Genomic DNA, 21775 nt, shown 5'->3' on the forward strand with positions numbered 1-21775 from the left:
ACGTCCTTTCATCTCGTGCAAATTGAGCCAAGTTCAAAATGAGTTTAAAAGTTTATTAAATACAAAATACTGTTTTATGTTTGCCCTGATTAGTCCAACAAACCAAACTCGTTACATTCTTAATGAGTTGAATTTGATTCGAGTATCGAGTTTGATTCATTTTTCAATCTTCAATCACTACTATTAATTTTTTAAAAATGAAAAAAATTAATTTTAAAGGTTGTTATTCTTTTATATCTTGTTCAGAATTGGGTTGGCACATGGCAAAGAGGTCGGTAGGAAGGATATGAAGGATAGGCCTCTTCTTTGACGCCACCAAACGCAGCATTCGGCAACCCCCGACAAAACAAACGACAGAACAAGGAAAAACAATACTACATAATTTCTTAATAGTACACTTCGACTCAAAAATTTCAGAAATTATCCCAAACTAAAATTTTAAAAAGAAAGAAAAGGAAAATCTGGAAAAAAGCGTTGGACTGAATAACGACGACTTCATCAGCTGGTTCTGGGGGCTAAAACGAAGATATCATTGTATGGTCCGAAACCAATGGCGGCCACTGCCACTCCCACCAAAGTAACCACCACCACCACCGCCGTCGCCGCCGGTCTCCCTCCTGTCACCATGCGAATCATTATTGGAACTACTAGTAATTTGGCAACTCACCGACTCCCTCCGGTTCCGGCACCGGCCCTGGCGCCTGCTTCTTCTTCTGCTTCTGCGCTCAGTAATGCCGGCCTTCTCTTAGTTAGAAACCGGTCAACGATATCGCACGCAACTGCCCGAGTTTGTTCACCGTCCAGCGGTTTGACTCGTCGCCATTCTCCGCCGTGGTGGTCACCGTCATTTCGAGTAGCTGCTGCTGCTGCTGCTGGTGTTGCTTCAGCGGAGGAACAAGTTTCTAGCTCTTCAGGTGATTAAGTTTAGCGTCTAGGTGATCGAACGGAATATAAATTGGCTTAAAACTCGGAATTTTGAATTTGGAGCATCCTATGTCGAGTTCCATATTGAATTGTATGGGAATGCATGCTCCGCTTTGTTGGATTTTGTAGTATCTGTTTGGGGATGTTGATGTTGTTAGTTGCTGAAGGAAATAATTGATGAAATATATTGATTTTACTTTTGGCCCAAAGATTGTAATTTGTGTCAACTATGGGAAGGCATTCGATGATGATTTATTGGACGTTGTAAAATTAAGTTGGAAGCCAAAGTTAATGTGGTTAGAGTGGTTTGAGGAAGTGTGTGGTGAGGTCTTGTGGTTTCGAGAATGATTTGGTTGGTAATAGAGCAAAATTTAAATGTACTTGGAAAGCAATCCATATTGTGAGAAATAAGCTTGGGGAATTGTTATTTGGAATCTAAATAATGCAAGAGGCATAAAGGTTTTGAGGAATGATGATGGTAGGTTTCGTTTTGTTGGACGATACTGAGGTTGGAGGAGGAAATTTTTGAGCTTTGAACTGATGACAAATAGGTGATCATGCTTTAGTTGGCTATTCTGTACATGATCCAATTTTGTGAAGTTATACTTGTCTTTTAGGGGTTAACAGTAAAAGGATAGTACTGTTTGAAAATCGTTGATAAAAAGTGTAGAGGGGAAAGGCAACGATATGCCATGGGTAAGAACCATGTTTTGTTGGTATTCCATCCACAGCTTTGTTTGTTGCCATAACTTTATAAGAAAAACATATAGAAAGTTATTAACCAATTAAAGTAATTGGCAGTTAAATAAAGAATCAAACTTTTCTAATAATGGATATATCCTTTAGTTTGGTAATACCCAGAAGGACTTAGCACAAACTATTATGAGACCAGGTATAAGAGGAATGTTAACAGGAGCTACTTTCTTTGACAGTGGTCTTCTTGTTTAGATTCTGTGAACCTTGTTTATAGCTTTTCTTTGGTATTGAAAAATCACTTTTCAACAGAAATATGAATTAAGTTATATCTTGCTTTGAGATCACTCGGTTGATATCATGTGTTCAGGCCCTCATTTTGCCTATCTTATTTTGAGCTACTTACTGTTCAACTCCTGCTGCTCTTCAGGGGGGAAAGAAAAAGAAAAGAAAAACGAACTACACAGTTGCAAAATGTTATCAACCACTGCCTTCATTTGATCTTATCTGTACTCCAATTTGATGATATTTCACAGGTGTCTTCTTTTGTAGTTTAACATGGAGTTTCCTTGACATAATGTGCTTTTCCATTCATGCAGATGAAACTGTGGAAAATTTGGTAATAATAGGATCAGGTCCAGCAGGCTATACATCAGCAATTTATGCTGCTCGAGCTAACCTGAAGCCCATTGTGTTTGAGGGATACCAACTAGGTGGCGTTCCAGGGGGACAATTAATGACGACCACGGAAGTAGAGAACTTCCCTGGGTTTCCAGATGGAATAACTGGTCCGGACCTAATGGATAGGTACATAAAGATGAGTGTCACTTTGTCTATCTTCCTGATCCTTTGGCAGCCAATGTTGCTGTACCTATTTTGTAGAGAATTATAAGAATTGTGATAATATTTCATTCATTAGGATGCGGCGTCAAGCTGAACGCTGGGGATCTGAACTATTCCAGGAGGACGTAGAGTTTATTGATGTGAAGAATCGTCCTTTCACCGTGCAAAGTAGTGAACGCAAGGTGATGCTTATAAGTATTTGATGTGTTATTTTAGCGTCTGATGATTCAATTATTGGAGTACAATGACTACAGACATTCAACTAAAATTGCCATTGAAAATATAACTTTGCGTTGAAGGGAACACTTTTCCATATGAAAGTTGAGGAAATTCTTTGGAATTTGTTTCAGTAAATTATTTCTTGAGGCATCAATCTGAGCCAGTAGCTTTAGAGTGGGAAAAGAATTTGTTTTGGTCCTACTCTAACTTGTTATTGGAGTGCAGAAGATTTGTCCCTGTAAATAACAGATTTTTGTTAATTGTCTACTTGCAGCATAAGAAATCTATAGTCTATAATTTTCTCAACTTATTGATTGCAGTTCCAGTAAACCCAATCCTTTTGAGCTTTTCATTTTTGTGAGGTGTTTGGAAAAGCTTTGCTCATGGGATAACCTTCCCAACTGTAATTGGGATTCCTTCCAATTACTAAATAAGTTGGCCTGAGGCTGAGAAGTGAGAAATGTTTGCTGTTGATGTGAGAGTTCTTAATTTGGCTTTGGAAATCTGAAAGGCAGTATTTTGTACCTATTGTTCTTGAATATTTATTTGTTTGTCCCATAGAAGTACGAGATACCCTTTAATATAAAGTTTTTTTTTTATTATTATTATCTTCTGGGTAGTGGTTATGAATGTCAAGGTACTGTCATCTGTTCTATTGGTCCTTTGATTACATGTGTTTGTGTTCACTATGAGGTCATGCGTACTTTATTTCATGGCTTATGAGATATTGAGCAAACTGTGATGTTAACAGACATGATTTTTTCCCTGCTAGCACACCAGGCAATTGGATTTTGGCTTGTGTTCATGGAACTTTGTTCCTCAGATGTTCATTCTAGAACCTTTTTATGCCTCACTTTTTGCTATATGCTTATTTTCAGGTAAAGTGCCATAGCCTCATTGTGGCCACAGGAGCCACCGCAAAAAGGTTGAGACTTCCTCGTGAAGATGAATTTTGGAGTAGAGGAATTAGTGCCTGTGCAATATGTGATGGAGCATCACCGCTTTTCAAAGGTCAAGTCCTCGCTGTGGTTGGAGGAGGCGATACTGCTACAGAGGAGGCATTATATTTGACTAAATATGCTGGACATGTTCATTTACTCGTTCGTAGGGACCAATTAAGAGCATCAAAAGCAATGCAAGATAGGTGTGTTCATTCACTTGTTCTCTTTGCATATCTTCTTGTCTTTCTGAAACTGTCCAGCGCAAAAAAGTGATCACATTATATTGCTTCACTTGCATTCTGTAGGAACTAAGCTGGTAAGGCATTTACTGACTTCATAATTGTTCCACTTTTTGCCCTTTTAGGCACTTTTGTTGACTTTTTTCTTGTAAAAGTCCTTTTTCTTTTTCTGCTTTGCCTATATAAGAGAATCCAAAGTAAATTTCAATACGCCCTTTCAGCTTTTTTCTGCCATGACTGCTGCTTATTGTTGCTTATTTGCTTTTTCATACTATATAGTTCTCCTTGTAGGAGATGTCCCACTTCTAAATAAACGTTGCCAACTATTACCAGTGACATGATTACACTGAAACAATTGACTAAATTGGCGTGAACTTGCTAAGATGCTGACCCTGAGATTTGGATACTGGTCCTTAGCATCTGATGATGCAACTTGTACACTGAAAAAATGCAGAAGAAATTGAAAGAGAACAGAGAATAAAAAGCTAGATGCATTGAGCACTCTGAGACAGAAAATAGATAGCCTAGGTGGATTGAGCATTCTAAGAGTATGATTCAATTATTCAATGTGTTTGGCGAGAAGGAACTGCAGTGAACTCGTAGGTTGTTTGTCTATTTTTGTGAGTTTATGGTTAGTCTCCTGCATATATACTATAAAGATCTGGAGATATGTTTGGATTTGATTGTTTGTTTTTTATTTTTTAAAGCACAATAATGATTTCATTTATCAATTGACGATGAAATGTCACAAAAGCCATGTGTGAATATTATTGGGATGAAGAGGTGCATTCTTTCATCTAACTAGAGTAGATCTTGAGGAAATAACTTTTCTAAATTGCAAGTGGCTGCTAGTGTACACAAATTGTCTTTCGAAATGCTAATATCAGAGCTCTCTCTTTCTCTCTCTCCTTAAAATAGCGACAGAAAGAGAGGGAGAGCTGGTGCACTCTAGAGACACAATGGTCTGTTGCTTGAATGTCTTACTAGTTTAGTTGCCTTGTTTGGAAAATCTTTGTGTGATTGAAAAACATGTCTTGCCATGGGTTCAGGCCACATGTTTAAGTTAGACCTTTATTTGGTCATTTCCCTTCTTTTCAAAGAAAACCATGGTTAATGCACCACTATGTGAAAGATAAGGGATCTAGTTTGATGTTAGAAATTTGTTGAATGCCACATGATTTGATTAGGTAGTCTTTTTAACTTCTAGTAATTTGTTGGATGGTCATTGTGTACTTCATAACATGGAACTTGCAGTTTATGACTTCATATCGGTTTACTCATCTCTCAGGTTATTTTTGTTTTGGCTGTTTGCACTCCCTTTTATAGAAAATTTGTGGCTTTTCATGGAAACCATGTAACTGTGACAAATATAAGAAGTATACCGGGTCTAATATAGTATTTCTGTAATACCAGCATAATTAAGATAAGCAGGTATTTCTTTATCCTATTCAACCTATATAATCATACTTGAAAGAATTTCCATATTTTCTGTTATTATTTGCAGTTAACCCTTACTTGAAGGAAAAGCATGTGCATAGTTTGTGCCATGATTCTCTTTTGATACTGCCATATTCCAATTTTTTTTTTAAGACGAAGCTCTTTTCTTTCAGCAAGAAATCAACGTTTATACTCGGTTTGTGAAAGGGTGTAAAGTTGTATTAGATTTTTTCTGCAATCCATATATGTCTGGAAATTGTGTCAAACTTTGTTATAAGAAGTGTTTGTTGCCACAATGCTCACCGTGGAAATAGATTGATGATTTATTCAGTGAATTTTATTTGTGCTGATTTTCGTAGTCACTTGTTGCCTTGGTTGTGTGTCTCTTGTGTAAATAAAGTTGCATCTATTGTTTTGGCTGCTTTTTCTGGTGAATTGAATAACTAATGAGTGATCTATTTAAGTTGTTATTCCTGAATGTTTGTTTAACAGGTTGATTATGGCGAATGTTTCAGAGTTTTCAACAATCCAAATGTCACCGTGCACTTCAATACAGAGACAGTCGATGTTGTCAGCAATAACAAAGGGCAAATGTCAGGCATTTTAGTGAGAAAAGTTGATACTCACGAAGAATCGGTGCTTGAGGCAAAAGGATTATTTTATGGGATAGGTCATTCACCAAATAGCCAGTTGTTGGAAGGCCAAGTAGAACTTGATAGCACAGGGTACATTCTGGTTGAGGAGGGTACTGCAAAAACATCTGTGGATGGTGTATTTGCTGCCGGAGATGTACAGGTAATAGTGCAAACAGTTGTTTTCATTATTGTCACATCACTTTGTAATGATCAGTGTGTTGATTTAACTTTTGATGTATATATCCAGAGAGGAAAATGTTTGAACGTAGTGTGACTTTTATTGAAATCATTATTTTTCCACTTACCCAGAGTCCACAAGGAGAAATTGATTAGTAATAAGTCAAATTGGTCAACGTAAAAAGTGGAGGGAAGGTGTATAATCATGACTCGTATTCCATTACTGTAATACATTCTAGTATATCATTAACCTCACTCGGATTATAATTTCCAAGTGGAATCCAGAACAAGAGTCATATTTTGTTTCTAATCCCCTTTCTTGACCAGCAAGGTTTCAGTCAGCATGGGTTATTGACTAAGCACTTTTGAGAAAATTGCATTTATCATACTAATCACTGCTTGGAAACAGTATGCTTGACGCCATAAAAAGTCAATTTTGAAATATGAACTGCTTCATTTATTTTTTGGGAGGATGCAAATTTCATCATATGATAGATAGTAGATATTTTGAATGTACATGTTTTTACACAGTACAGGATACTAGAATCTTGTTTTGCCATCCATGAGCAGGATCATGAATGGAGACAAGCTATAACTGCAGCTGGATCAGGATGTGTTGCTGCTTTATCAGTGGAAAGATATCTTACAAGTGAAAATCTTGTGGTTGAATTTCACCAGGTATTTTACTTCCTAGTGTTTTGACTACCATCTAGCTTGCTTTCTTAGTTCTCCCTTCTAATTCTGTTTGTATATCAAGTACTACACTTTGGTATATCGCGTCTCTATGGTGGATTTCTCCAAGTTTTCCCAAGTATCTGGTACAACATTTCTTAAACTGGATACAACTTTACCCTTGTTGAGGTTTTCAAGTGAAACTTCCAAGTTGTTGAGCACTAAAGTTCATCAAGGCTGCATTTACGTTGTTGCTTGCAGTTTATAGTGCATACGTCCTTTTCTTGTATTTGCATACATCTATATGTGTACACCCGCATAGGGTGTACAATGTCTGCAATGTTTTGGTGTATGGTTACTTGTGCTTATCATATTTACCCACGTACTGAATCTTTTAGGGTTCAGGTTGACTATTTGCACCTGAGTTCTTTGTCCATTTCTTTTATTTGATATTGCTGGATCACTATGACATCCTAACTCATGAGTCCCTAACCTTAATACGAAAAGGAGGAAAAAGTGATGAAACATCAAAAGCACAGAAGGGAGAAAACGTAAAGTAACTCTCTGATTTTGGATCATGTGAGATGGAAATGCTAACTTTTAGCTGCCCCCACTTTCCATTTGACAGCCTAAAACTGAAGAGGTTAGAAAGGAGCTTACAGACAGAGATGTGCAAGAAGGTTTTGATATTTCGCTTACGAAGCACAAGGGCCAGGTATAAGATCCTCTTTAAAAAACCTCTGAGCATACGTTTTCATCCTTGAATCTGGTTTCTTTACTTGGCTTTCTCACAGATGCTTATTTATCAGTTCTGATACATGTTACCTCTCTGTAAACTTATTTGTTTTTTCCTTTTCCATCTCAGTATGCTCTAAGAAAATTGTACCATGAAAGTCCACGACTTGTATGTGTTCTTTATACTTCACCGACATGTGGTCCTTGCAGAACTTTGAAACCAATTCTCAACAAGGTACGCCACTGATACTCTAGTGGAGAGAGAAATTTTGTCCGTGATCTTTTCTTATATTTCTTTCATGAATAGTCATATCTGCATACATAGCTATACAGGCATGCTTTCCTGTGTTTATCATAGGAACTGAGAAGTAGCAAGTCAGAGAGTTGCAAATATCGTGACTGTTAATCCTTTGTAGTTATACTATCTGAAGCTTTGATGCAATTAATTATAATGTATACATATTCCATTTTCGTCTCTTACTACTTTTCGAACTGTCTAATAGCACTTTCCTTGAATGGAAAGTGAGTCTTTAAAACAAAAATGGTAAGGCCCCACATGCTTATGATTGAATTTAATAAATCAAGTTTTCCTTTACATGCATGCTCCGTTGGTTCAAAAGTGCAAATTTTTGCCTGAGGTAGTAAACCTTAGAAATAAGACTAGGCTTGACCTTTTTTCTACACGTGAATCTGAAATAGCGTGCTGCTTATGGATTATCAATCTGACTAACAAAAGCACTAGGGAGAACCAAAAATAAATAAAGGAAACAATATAGCACCGACATCCCACATCTAAAATATTCTCGGGACATGTAGGGTCCATTTTAGTCTTCCTTGCAAATTTCTTGTATTTTTCCATTAAATTTGTAAGCAAATATGTAACTGGGGACTTGAAGCATGTCAAAGCATAAGCTAGTGAGTTAACAAACCTACTTCCCAACTGGATACATGCACAGTTCTCGTTTAAGTGCATCTAGCATGAGAAATCTCTTCTGCGAGTGCTCCAAGTAAATGATCTTTTGAAACTGTATGAATGAGTGTCAACTAAACTGCAATTTTGGTTTATTCAGAAATTCCCTTTAAGCAAAATTTGATTTCCTTGTATCATCCATTAGATGCCCAGACTAGGTGTATGCCTAAGAAACTATTAGTGGATTCGAAGATTAATATCACACTTAATCAAATCCGTGCACTGTTGGTACATTGAAACCAGGAACAAACAGATTCCAAGCTTTAAAATTGATGAATAATATCGTCTAATTTGCCAATTTTCCTGTTGAAAGACAGGAAACTCCCGTTTTCTTACAAAAAGCTTTCTGAATTTGTGCATCAGGTGGTAGATGAATTTGACCACAATGTACATTTTGTTGAAATTGACATTGAGGAAGACCAAGAGGTTGCTGAAGCAGCTGGAATCATGGGAACACCATGCGTACAGTTCTTCAAGGACAAGGATTTGCTGAAGTAAGTTTGATCTGGAACGCTTTGCTTTCTCATAGAACATACATTGTCCAAAAAATGTCTTGTCTTATCAAAGTCTGCAAATTTCACCCGATATCTTCTCCGATACTCTGGCCAAAGCTAAATAACAGAGTACTTGCTTGCCCCCGAAAACTTGACTTTGGAAAAGCTTCGTATTTCCTGACAGCCTGTATATAGTCAATGTTTGGATCATTGTTTGTTTCTTGTATTAAATGTGGCCTTTGTCCCATAAATTTTGATCACGAGTGACAACTAAACATGCTTTAATGTCATGCTTAGTATTGCATAATCAAATGTTTAACTTCGTATTTGACTAGCAGCACACTTGAATCTGCAGGACTGTGCCAGGAGTCAAAACGAAGAAAGAGTACAGAGAATTCATTGAAGCCAACAAATGAGTTCAAACTTCTGATTCCTTCTTCCTAAATGCTCGTACTCCTGATGCATCATTTTGGCAATTCAATTTTGACATTCAAAATCATTGAGAAAATGCCATGTTGTTGTACAACTTATTAAGTTATCAAAAACAGATAACCAAAAAAAAAAAAAAAAAAAACAAGAAGCATTTGTACCATTCAAAGGGGGACGGTGGGTTTAGAAAAAGAGCTGTAAATGCTTTAGTTCAAACATGTCAAAGCATTACTGCAGTGTAAAAGTTCAATTTTTTTGTACATCAGAACTTCATGTCATAGCTGAGGCCTTTTAGCTTCATCCAGCTTCATTCGGAATAAAGCACAGTTGATGCTACTACTACAAAAAAAAAACCCCAAGAAAAGACAGAGAATTGATTTAGTAATACTAGAAAAATGAAAGATCGAATTCCTCGAGGATTCAATTTCCTGTATGCTAAACTATCAATGAATACAGCACGAGGTTTAGTGAAATAAAGATTGAGTCTTATTACCATCGCGCCTTGTGGAATCATGATTGACATTTCTTACATGACTGAGAAAATGCCCATAGGGACACCAATTAGCCAACAGTTTATTTAGCAAAAGTTAAAAAAAAAATAATAAAAATTAACCCTTAAAATGCTTATTTTTGCTAATAATCTGACGTTATTCTTATACGCAGGAAAAATTGAATTTTTGCTTACTGGAGTGATTCAACCAAATATGATAGGACTCTTAGGGGGCGTTTGGTAAGAGGGAATCGGATTCGGGGAATGGAATGAACCCCATAAATGGTGTTTGGTTCACTGGAATGGGAATTGAAATCTTGGAATGATTTCTAAAAATTTGGTGTTTCTCCATTCTCTAGTATTTTGGTGGGTTTTGTCCGATTCCCAAGTTTGATTCCAAGAAACAAATCCAATTACATATTATAATTATACAATGATATAATTAATATTTATATATATTATATTTATTATATATTATAATATATACATATATATAATATATTATAATTATAATATTAGTACATTATATAAATATATATTATATTTATATAATATATATATAAATTTATTAATATTATGTAATAATATATTTATAATATATATATATGTATATTTAATAAATGCATATTATATGTGCATATGATTATAATATACACATGTATATAATATTAATAAATTATATAATTATATTTATTATTTTAAATACAATAATATATAATAATTACTATATCTAATATTAATATGCATTATACTTATATAAAATATGAGTACAATTAATATTTATATATTATATAATTATAATTATGTACATATATATAATATATTATAATTATAATATTAGTACATTATATAAATATATATTATAATTATTCAGTTAAATATAATTATATTTATATAATATATATAAATTTATTAATATTATGTAATAATACATTTATAATATATATGTATATTTATAAATGCATATTATATGTGCATATGATTATAATATACACATGTATATAACATTAATAAATTATATAATTATATTTATATTTATTATCTTAAATACAATAATATATAATAATTACTATATCTAATATTAATATGCATTATACTTATATAAAATATGAGTACAATTAATATTTATATATTATATAATTATAATTATGTATTTATTTTATAGCGTTTGTATAATTATAATTAATTATATATGTAACATTTAATTTAATTAGTTACAAACTTATAATAATGATGTTATTGTATTATATAATTATATATTATAATTATTTAGTTAAATATAATTATACTTATATAATATATATTATAAATTTATTAATGTTATATAATATTATATTTATAATATATATGTATATTTATAAATGTATATTATATGTGCATATAATTATAATATATACATGTATGTAATATTAATAAGTTATATAATTATAATAATTATTATTTTAAATATAATAATATATAATAATAACTATATTTAATATGTAATATATATTATATTTATATAAAATATTAGTATAATTAATATTTGTATATATTATATAATTATATATTTATATATTTATATTTAATTATATATATAATATTTAATTGAATTAGTTACAAATTTATAATGATAATATTATTATCTAAATTTACTAATACATTTATACTAATATATTTACTAATACATTTATACCAATATATTTAATTAGTGAAAATTTCTTATATCTTATTTACAAAGAGCCAATAATTATCATTTACGATGTGATTTATAATATATTTATTATATTCCATTCCGAAAGAGTCGACGAACCAAATATCAACTATAGTAATGATACACATTCCAGGTACTTGAACCAAACAAATATATTGGAATGAATGACCTCATTCCAAACCCAAGATATCCGATTCCGAATCCGAATCCGATTCCGACGTGCGAACCAAACACTCCCTTAGTTTTCACACCATGCAAGCTTCGGTTAAACCTCAACCACGGCTAGCTACATGGTCCAGAGGACAATTTTTACAACAAATTCATGAACAGCAAATAGAAAATCTGAGGAATCCAAAGAAACTTTGCTCAGAAACAGCCTTTCTGTAAGTGTCATAATTACAATTTCCACCGTACCTAGCCAACAATAATTACATGTACAGTATACGATGGGGGCACCAAAATCTAACAGTACAAGAGTCCCTTGGAGGACATCCAATAAAATTGGAAAATCTACTACAAGAACGTTTATAAGAAACAGACTCAAGAAATATCCGGGACATCATCAAGGATGAAAGGACCAAGTTTTCCCATTCTAAACAAAGCAAGGAATTTCTTAGATACCATTGTACGCGCCTCTGATGCTTTGTGGGGTATCTTTAAAGCTATTTGAAGCATATCAAATTGCTGGTCTATGAGGTTCTCCAAGTCCCCTTCACTCTCCAAACTACCATTAAATTCAGACAAGGTTGTGTACAATGCACGTTTGACTTCAGTAACATAATTCTGCAAAGAAAACATTCATAAAGCCATGAATTTGTATTGTTTTAGATTGCCTTGTGCTGCTTGTATTCTGTTAATTACTGTTTACCAACAACAAAGTTAGAATTGTTCAATTAGGGAATAAAGAAACAAGGTACAAAACCAAAAACTGATGCTTCACAAAGCATAAACCAAAAACTGTCAGATGCGCAATAAAACAAAAGCAATTTGAGTGGGATGATAGTTGTGAATTCCAAAAGAGCCCAGTAAAAGATGCAAATGTTGTCAATTGGATAATCCCAAGCTTTTTAGATTTCTTCTCCAAAACATCAAACTTTGGTTCATATTCCTGGCCTCGAAATTCCATTATGGTTTCCAGAGTTCCATTGCATCACAAGTTTAGGAGGCAAGAATGTTATCTGCTGTCGTGAGGCTGGTGTGGATGGGGGATCTTCTTATATATTCTGACCCAGATTCTAGCAGATCTAGTTAATTCATGCCACGTGGAGCATTTTATTTATCGAAATCGTGTCTCAGAATCCCAAGATTGAACTTCTCATGTATTCATAGTTATTGCAAGTTTTGAACTTTGTTGACTCTGGTTGGTTGGATTTATGGTTGATTTATTGGTGATTAATGTTTGGGAGCCACTGAAGTCCTAGTGCTGGTGTAAGTTTCATGGTTGGGTTGAGTGGAATGTTCTATTGTGCTGCAGTTGTCACCATATTTTGGTGATTGCACAGGTCAAAATTGAATTCTAGGCAAAATATGAAAAGGGTTGATGGATAGATTTTTAGAAAAAATTTCAATAGTAGGTGTGCACCACATGCCTACCATTTTAGATAATTTATGTTTGAGTTGCTTTATTGATGCACTTATGTCTTTTTGGAGGGCTAAACTGAATTTAACTGACATGATGGTATTTGTATAAGATAGGACTTACAAGAGCAATCCAGTTTTCTTTTTTTAGTATTTTTATTTTTATTTTTTTTTGGGTTTCACATTTGAACTCGCTTGAGACATTCCGTGAGAGATCAAGAAGTCAAGAGTTACCTCAACATAAAGCACATCAGAGTTATTTTGGGGTTTTCTCCTGTTTGGTAGAAGATCTTTGACATCATATGCTGGTTTGACTCCCTCAGTTGCTCTGCCAAACAAGTGCTTCCAATGAAATGGAGTTCCACGAGTATTTAGAACTGCTAGCAAGTATTGAGCAATACGCTCTTCGCCAACTACAGAATCTTTAACAGAGCCTGCGTTTGCATATCTAAATACTCAACAAATGCGGCATACATTGGATAAGCATTTCAAATGATAAGATGGGTGCAGCAAAAATACAACTTCATTTGGATGCCTGCTTTGAATACTATGTGGCTAAAAGATGCAAAGAAAAATGAGAACATTGAACTGATATGAGACTTCTGCTTTCGTTTTGACCAACTTATCTTTTTACTAGATTTTAAGTTGAGTTAAAGTTGAATATAGTACAACAACATTGGCAGTCCGGACTGGTCCTACTAGACCAAGCTACATTCATGTCCTATTTGTTCATTCAACAGACAATCACTCAGGAACAGATCCAATTTGCTTTGCAGGACATTAAACAATGAGAAAACAGGAGAAGTAAAACAAATTACAGCTTTCTTCTGCAGTGAAACTTTCCAATTTATTCTTTAATAAACAGGAGAAGCAAAACAAATCAAATGTTTCCCAAACCTTGCATATGCTCATGGTCAAACAATAAAATTTACACAAACAAGTTAAAGGAATCATGTTCACAAATACCAGTCTTGTTTGGTAAGAATTATAAGATTGTTAACATCTATTTACCTTTTGTTTATTTATGGGTCGAGGCAACATGTAAAACTCTTTAATCAAGCAGTATATCAAATTTTAGTGAAGCTTCAATCATTTCATTCCTCATCTGTTCTTTCTTCTCCTCATGTTTTTCCTCTATGTTAGGGCTGCAAACGAGCCGAGTCGAGTCAAGCTTTGAGCTAATTGAGCCGAGCCTCGACTAAATTTTACCAAGCTCGAGCTCGAGCTCGAGCTCGACGAGCCGGCAATTTTCGAACTCGAGCTCTACTCGAATCAAGTCGAGCCGAGCTCGAGCTCGAGCTCGAAAAAAAATAAAAAATAAATATTTTATTTTTTAAAAAATAAATAAAATAATATTTTTTTTCTGAATAAATAATAAAATATTATGGATATATATGTAATTTTACTATAAAAATAAAAAATATATATATATAATATACGTAATTTTATTATTAAATAAAAATAAATAAAAAAAATATATACATATACTCAAGCTCGCGAGCTAACGAGCTTAATATTCTTAGCTCGAGTTTGACTCGAGCCGGCTCGAGCTCGACTCGAGCTTGACTCGAGCCGCTCGCGAGCGGCTCGATTCGTTTGCAGCCCTATGTGGATTTACCTGCCCAGCAGTCTAAAAAAGAAAAGGCTAAGTTTTAACATGGAAATAGGCTTAACCTGCAAGAGCTAGTTTCAATCCAGTCTCTATGTCTGCAATACTTGGTACGAGCACTCCAGGAGTGTCCAAAACATATACGCTAGGCTGATGAGCAATCTGCAGGCAATCAAATCAGCATCAAGAGTAGATCAAGTAAACTTCACAACATGCATTATAAGACAAAAAGAAGTATCAGATCTGATCAATATTGCAGTTCTATTAGAGGTGTAGATAGATGATGACTGAGTGAACTTTAAGCACAAGAGTAAATTCTCATGGTCAAATAGAATTCTGTAACAACATCAAACTACTCATCCATTTAATTACAAGATTATGGTTGTATGAGATAAGAAAAATAATAGATATTCAAACCTCTTTAAAAATGTAAAAATAGCTAATAGCTGCTCAGGCAAGCTCTCATAAAGATGGTACATAACATGAGTAATCATTTCATGACTTATCTATCAAGAAATTCTTATTTCCCACCTTTCCTATCTCTGGTCTTAGAATCATTCAACTAAAACTCCCATACAGCTAATATAACAAACTCTACAATTTCAGTCACCAAGCTTTAATGTTCCTTAGCATATAAATGGCCAGTGTGTGCCCCAAGAAGAGAACGCAATGAGGGAAAATAAGCTTTAACAGAATAAGACTGCAAAGATTTAAATCTAAAATGTATTACATAGCAGTGCTACATCTCAATGTTAATGAAGCTGCAGAATTGTTTACTTAATCAATTTTTTAATGAGGACCTCAAAGTGCTTTTTAGAGCTTCTCTACCTTGTATCCAGCAATATCTTGAGTAACTCCAGGCAATGGTCCCACTGTAGCTCGCTTCGTCTTATGCTGCACTAAGATTAATCAGAGGCCATCATTACTCATTGATTTTGTTTTCTTGTTTTTCTACTAATGGACCATCACTATTTATTTATTTTTTTTTTTTTGGGGAGGTGGAGAGGAAGACTTGGAACCTGAAAGTACTGGTAAAAGTGGAAACGTCTAGAGACAGAAAACAACATTCAAAAGAAAAAAACTCACATGGAAAGCGATAGGATGCAATTTGATGGATTGAATTGATTAAGGCTGACTTGCCAACATTTGGAACACCAACCACCATTACAAGCAGAGTAGGCTCCCTTGAGATTACTTCCTTCAGTTTGAACTCCACAAGATCAAGAAGCTTCATAAATCATTTAATGTCAGAGCAAAATTGAAAGCAAACAAGTTTGGATGAACAGCAAAATTTACATTGAAGACGTCCTATTTCTTTGAAAGAAATGAAGCAAAAGGTTGCCTTAAGGCTCAAAATGAGAGGAAGTCTACACACACTCCTAATGAGGTATAAAAGTAATAGTTCCATCTCTGTCTCAAATGCAATAATTTATTCATGTTGATTAAATGGTTACAACTTCTCTTGGCAAAGTGGCAGAATCTTTGATCCCTATCTACTGCAAAGAAGAGATATTCACCAATTGCACTGGTGATGCATATTGGACACCCACAAACAGTAGCATTTGCAGATGTTATAATAATCACCTGATGGGTAGATTTGGAATTTCACAAGAAAATGCTTAAGTGCATATTCTCTAAATATTTGCTTCCAGGTTTTCCAGAATTTAAATGGACAGAATCATCCTAGTGATTAGCATAGTAATCGGCAAAAAAAAATAGGTTCTCTAAGCTAAGATATTTCTGATTCTATGTGTAAAAGCCAACCATCTGAAATTTTTTTGTTTAGCCAAGTTTGCAAGTACAACAACAAACAATGTTTAAGCCAATATAGGACTTTGCTTTAGGTCCAACCTTACAAGATGCTTTAGGTCCAAGCTTACAAAATGACTGTAAATAAGCATCATAACCAAAAGCAAACACATTTAGGAACAAATACCATGGTAATGAATTATAAAGTTCAAAAAGGTTTAAAGAACAGAAGCACTTGAGGGGGGAAAAAGAGTACAAACCTGTTGAACTGAACTTTTGCTGTGTGCATTTATTGCAAGACAATCATGTTTACACGAATCAAAATAACGGATCCATCTCTGCATGAACTTAAACCTGTCAATTTCACCCTACTTGGGCTTCAACAGCCAAAACAAACAGGTTCAATCATTAAAACAAATCCAGCATCCACCAAACAAAGAGAAATCACTCCAAAGGTACCAAACAGTCTTCATTATGCCAGAATCTCTTATGCAAAAACGAGTTCAGATGAAACGATTAACATCTTTCACAAAAACTACCTATACCAGGAGTTTAAGGGCACTGATACATTCCTCTACACCAAAATCACTGAAACCACACTTCACTGGACCACCTAAAGAAGCTATTACAAGGTCCTCCGTAATATTACCAACAAACTAAAGAATAGCAGAAAAGGGGTAAAAAGAAAGGTGACAACCTTTTTTTCTCCCTTTCTCTTTCCCAATTTCTTCAATTATTTCAGCATGCAAGTAAATAACCAAAAGTAAGAAACTTTTAAAGGGTAGATCACATAGACATCCGCCGTATTTATCTCTTTACCTTCATAAGAACCCTCTGAGTTAATAGATGCCAATCTTATCATAATACCGAGATCTCATAAAGCTAATCCACCTTCACATTGATACTGTTGGGGAAGGTCAAAGCAATTTTAAAAAACTTATGCAACATCTTTATAATCAGAATAAAACTTTTTTTGCCCTCAAACTATAACGGCCAATGGAATTCTCTGTTGACAGACAGAACCATAGGCCATTAAGTAGCATCAAACACCCCAAAAGTCCAGTAACTTCGGAAAGCACAGAACTACTACATAGGCAGCCTTAAAAGTCTTTTGCTGTTTCCATATGGGAATACTGTTGTGTCCATATTTTTCTTTTTCAATTCTTCCCCTAAAAACTCAAACAAATGTATATAGCCAAATCAACTAAGTCATCTTTTTTAAGGAGATAAACATTAAATTCAGAACAAGATCATCATATACAGCCCAAAAAAATTAATTTAGATACCATCTTTTAACCAAAGAGAGGAAAAGGCAAAAAAAAAAAAAAAGGCACATACAATACAAAAACATAACCAAATTTTCAAGAATACGAGCTCAGACAAGTTCACCGACGCAATGTGTTACTAGTTACAACTAATTACGGGGAAAAAAGAAAACAAAACAACATTTACATGCATGATGTTGGGGTTGGCCAAATCCTTCTTGTTAAGAGCAATGACCCTTCTTTTCCCTGAAAGCATTGGCTGCAAATCTTGATTTGCCGATGACAATGGTATCTGTAAATATAATTTCACCGAAAAAAGAAAACAAATTACAACCAAACAAAAAAGCAACAAGTAACAGAAATAAAGGGGTTGGCAGTTCAATTACAACTTACACGGGCATCCCGGACTTCGATGACAAAGTCGGAGACCTTAAGGCGGCTGCGGATTGCTTTAGTGGCGGCGGCCATGTGACCGGGGAACCAGTTGATGTTTCCACCTCCCTTGTTGAATCCCATTTGTCCCAATAAAATTCCTTTCCCTTTCTTCACCATCCCATCTCTCACTCCTCCCATTTTTACTTGTTTCTCTTTATGTTTTTTTTTCTCTTCTGTTTCTCTGTTTCTCTGAGCTTAAACCCCTGACTAGCTCTGGCTATGGCTTCTCTGCAACTAAACGCTTAAACCCTGTCTTCCGTTTTCTTTTGGGTTAATTGCGATAGGCACCCTCAACTATCCCAAGTTTTCATTTTGTCCTCTCAACTATCAATTTTAACATTTTAAGACACAATTTATGACACGTTGATCAAATCAGTTGCAAATTAATGAATTTTTCTTAATAATTTTTTTGGTGAAAAGACTTTGTGGCCTCTAATTTTCATGTGTGAAAACCCTTTTTAAGATGTATTAAAGTCTTTTCATTCTAAAATGACTATACAAAGTTACTAGTTTGCAATCCATTTATGTAAATATTACTAAATTAGCATACTATGTTAGAGTCTTAAAATTAATAATTTTCTATGTGAATTGCTATCCCTTATAGATTAGAGGTGCAAATTGCAATTAATTCTTTTCTTTTTATTTGTCCTTTGACATTAATCATCAAAATAGTCCCTTACGTTTTCAAGGAAAAAAAGAAAATATTATTTAGTCTCTCATATTTAAAATCAATCAAAATAGTCCCTTAGATGTTAAAAAAAAAATTGCGCTTCTTAATCCAGAGCTGATTTTCAATCACTTTTCCAACTAAAAAGCGCACACCTAATTCACATGCTTACAATTTAAGGGTAAAATGGGAATATAATTTTTTTCAGAAAAAAAGTACATGACAATCACATAACCATCTTCCAAATAGGGAACCCTAATTTTTATCCATCAAACCCAAAAAGTAAGGTCACCCGCACCTCTGCACTTTTTTCACCTATATAGCATCTGTCTCACTGTAAACTACTTTAAAAATTGTAAAATTGAGTTAAAATGAGTATTGTATGATGATCTTAGAAATTTTACCTAACTAAAAAACAAAATAGGTTACGAGTCACTGCATAGATCAAACCTACTTATATATTTATCTAGATGAAATCAGTGTGAGAGAAGGGGTGTCCAAGCTCTCGAGGGTGATTGAGTTTTTAGCAAAGAAGGCTTTCCGTAAGAGCGAAAAGGTGGAGGTAACCTTTTAATTTCATTTTACTTGCACTGAATCTTAGGCATCATTTGGATTGAAGGAAAGAAAAGGGAGAACTCTAGTGAAAAAGAAAAGAAAAGAGTTCTAAAGGAAATTAGAATCCATGCATTTTATTTGGATTATAGAAGGAATTGAAAGGAAACCACTACGAGTTAGTTAGCTTCTTATCCATAATTTAAAAAACCAATTTGTAAACACATAATAGCTTTTTGGATAAAATACACTAAACCCCCTTATAGTTTGAGTTATTATCATAAAACCTTTTCATTGTTTAAAAACCCCCAAAGAGTCCCCTCGTGGTTTGGACTAATTTGGCTAACGAATGGAAATCATCCAATTTAACGGAAAAAATATCAAATTCCTATATTAACCTTGTTCAACCTATACTAAAAGTTAGATCAGGGTTTACATAAGATTTTAAAAACTTTCTCACTTCATTTGAGAATAAAGAAACATCAAGTGGCTCATTTGAAATTTCAAAACTTATCATCTTCTCCAAATCTCCACTTTTTACTTTGACAATAGTAGAACAGCCACCAATTACCATAGCCACCATTCAACTGAAAATCCAAATCAAGACAAGACCCAAATTTTACTTTCTTAATTCTCTCAAATCTTGCATATTCATGGAGGAATTTATTGTGACAGCCCCACCTTCCCCTAAGGCGAACCAAAAGGGTTAGCGGACTGCCTGCCCAACTCTCGCCAGGACTAACGGTTCAGTTTACATCGATCTAATACGTTCCGGAACATACAAGTGCGCGTAAACAAGTCAAAATCACAACACAAAATAAAATAAAATAAAAAATGAAAAAAATCGGAGCCGGCCATGAATAGTACCGGCCATGTCAGAATACAGCCAAACATCACGCAAACATACACATCTTGAAATTCAACATTTACATACCAAAATAGCATACAAAATTATCCCATAAGTTTATACATGTACGGTTGCAAATTACAATTCAACGATGGGTTGGGTCAAAATGAGTTTAGGGTTTTGCCCAAAAAGAGCTATTCAACATGTATATACATAAGCTCAACTCGGCAATCCATATTCATCGCCTTTCCAAAAGTATTCAATTTCCTGTAAGGAAAACAAACGGAATAGAGTGAGCTTACGCCTAGTGAGATACTATCACTCAAGCAACCAAGTTCATATAAGCATAAAGCTTTTCATTTCAAATCATCAAAAGTAAACCAAGAGCGCACATTAATAGAGTTGATAAAAGGATATGGGCGGCTCTCAAAAGCCCCTTTTCTCGCTTACATTCTTGATCGGATCTCATTGACCCTCCATCAATGTTTAAAAGTAACCAACTGTAGGCTCCACTTTACTTCCATTCCTTCCACCCAACATACCCTTACCGGGCCCGAACTCCAAACAGTAGAAATTTTGGTAATACTCGAGTATACCAGAATCAAGAGTCTCACTACTACAAGATTCCATATAACAGTCCCCATGGCTCGTCAATTTTCACGACCAAACCCTCGCAGGCTCGATTCAATTGACTACCAATGGGGTTGAGCTCAGTAGTAACAGTAATGGCCATTGGATACTCGTCCAAACGACACCAAAATCCAGTTTTCAGGTACCATTCAAGTACCACAGTAAACAGTGAACAGTCATATACAATACAAGAGAGAGTGAGGGCGATCAAGTACACCTTCACATTAATCAATTTCAATGGCCAAATAAACCTTCAAGGTATCAATTTCAAGTATATTAAAGCCACATTGTAAACAAACAAGTGAGTAGTACACTCACCAAGCAAGCAAATGAGATTTCATCAACTTCCGCTCAATGAGCGTCTTGGACCACCGTCACGTCCTAAAACATTCAAATAAGCATAATAAGACTCGATTACAAGTCATAACCAAATCCACATACCACCAAAATAAGGTTCCACTAGAATGTATACGCACTAGAGTAAATCAGGGAAATCCGGAAATGGAATTAAGCTCTAATCCAAAAAAATAGTTTTTGACATAATTTTGCAGTTTTGGCACCATTGGGACTACGATTATCGGATGGAGGTGAAAGATACACCGTTTCGAAGCTAACAAATAGGGCTACAATGTTACAGATGGTCACTTAGTCCAGTTCATAGTACAACTAGGTCAAAAATGCAGAATACTAAACCAGAACCGCAAAAACAGGTGAACAAACTGCATTCTAGTTAACAAACTGTAATTCAGGTTACCTAAGTCCAAATCAAGTGATTCCAAAGCCATCCAAAAGCTAAGACATCAGGCTACATTTCTTCAGAAAACCTCAACAACCAAATCAGAAGTATTCCCA

The 21775-nt window shown here is 34.6% G+C and overlaps 2 protein-coding genes across 2 annotated transcripts; one reads left to right on the forward strand and one right to left on the reverse strand.

The window, feature by feature from the left end:
• The first annotated feature begins 402 nt into the window (after positions 1 to 402).
• On the forward strand, positions 403 to 9744 carry LOC113691470 (thioredoxin reductase NTRC-like). The gene is made up of 10 exons (XM_027209612.2): positions 403 to 914; positions 2217 to 2424; positions 2537 to 2642; positions 3558 to 3823; positions 5812 to 6091; positions 6679 to 6786; positions 7409 to 7495; positions 7646 to 7750; positions 8849 to 8979; positions 9335 to 9744. The coding sequence occupies exons 1-10, from the start codon at positions 551 to 553 to the stop codon at positions 9393 to 9395; spliced, it is 1716 nt and encodes a 571-aa protein (XP_027065413.1). The 5' UTR covers positions 403 to 550; the 3' UTR covers positions 9396 to 9744.
• Positions 9745 to 11934: 2190 nt separating this feature from the next.
• On the reverse strand, positions 11935 to 18486 carry LOC113692449 (short integuments 2, mitochondrial-like). The gene is made up of 8 exons (XM_027210856.2): positions 18186 to 18486; positions 17980 to 18084; positions 16788 to 16865; positions 15865 to 16006; positions 15607 to 15677; positions 14844 to 14940; positions 13404 to 13603; positions 11935 to 12374 (listed from the first exon to the last, which is right to left on the reverse strand). The coding sequence occupies exons 1-8, from the start codon at positions 18363 to 18365 to the stop codon at positions 12132 to 12134; spliced, it is 1116 nt and encodes a 371-aa protein (XP_027066657.2). The 5' UTR covers positions 18366 to 18486; the 3' UTR covers positions 11935 to 12131.
• Between the last annotated feature and the right edge of the window lie 3289 nt (positions 18487 to 21775).

This window comes from Coffea arabica, chromosome 6c, assembly GCF_036785885.1.
Source record: "Coffea arabica cultivar ET-39 chromosome 6c, Coffea Arabica ET-39 HiFi, whole genome shotgun sequence".
Classification (NCBI taxonomy): Eukaryota; Viridiplantae; Streptophyta; class Magnoliopsida; order Gentianales; family Rubiaceae; genus Coffea; species Coffea arabica.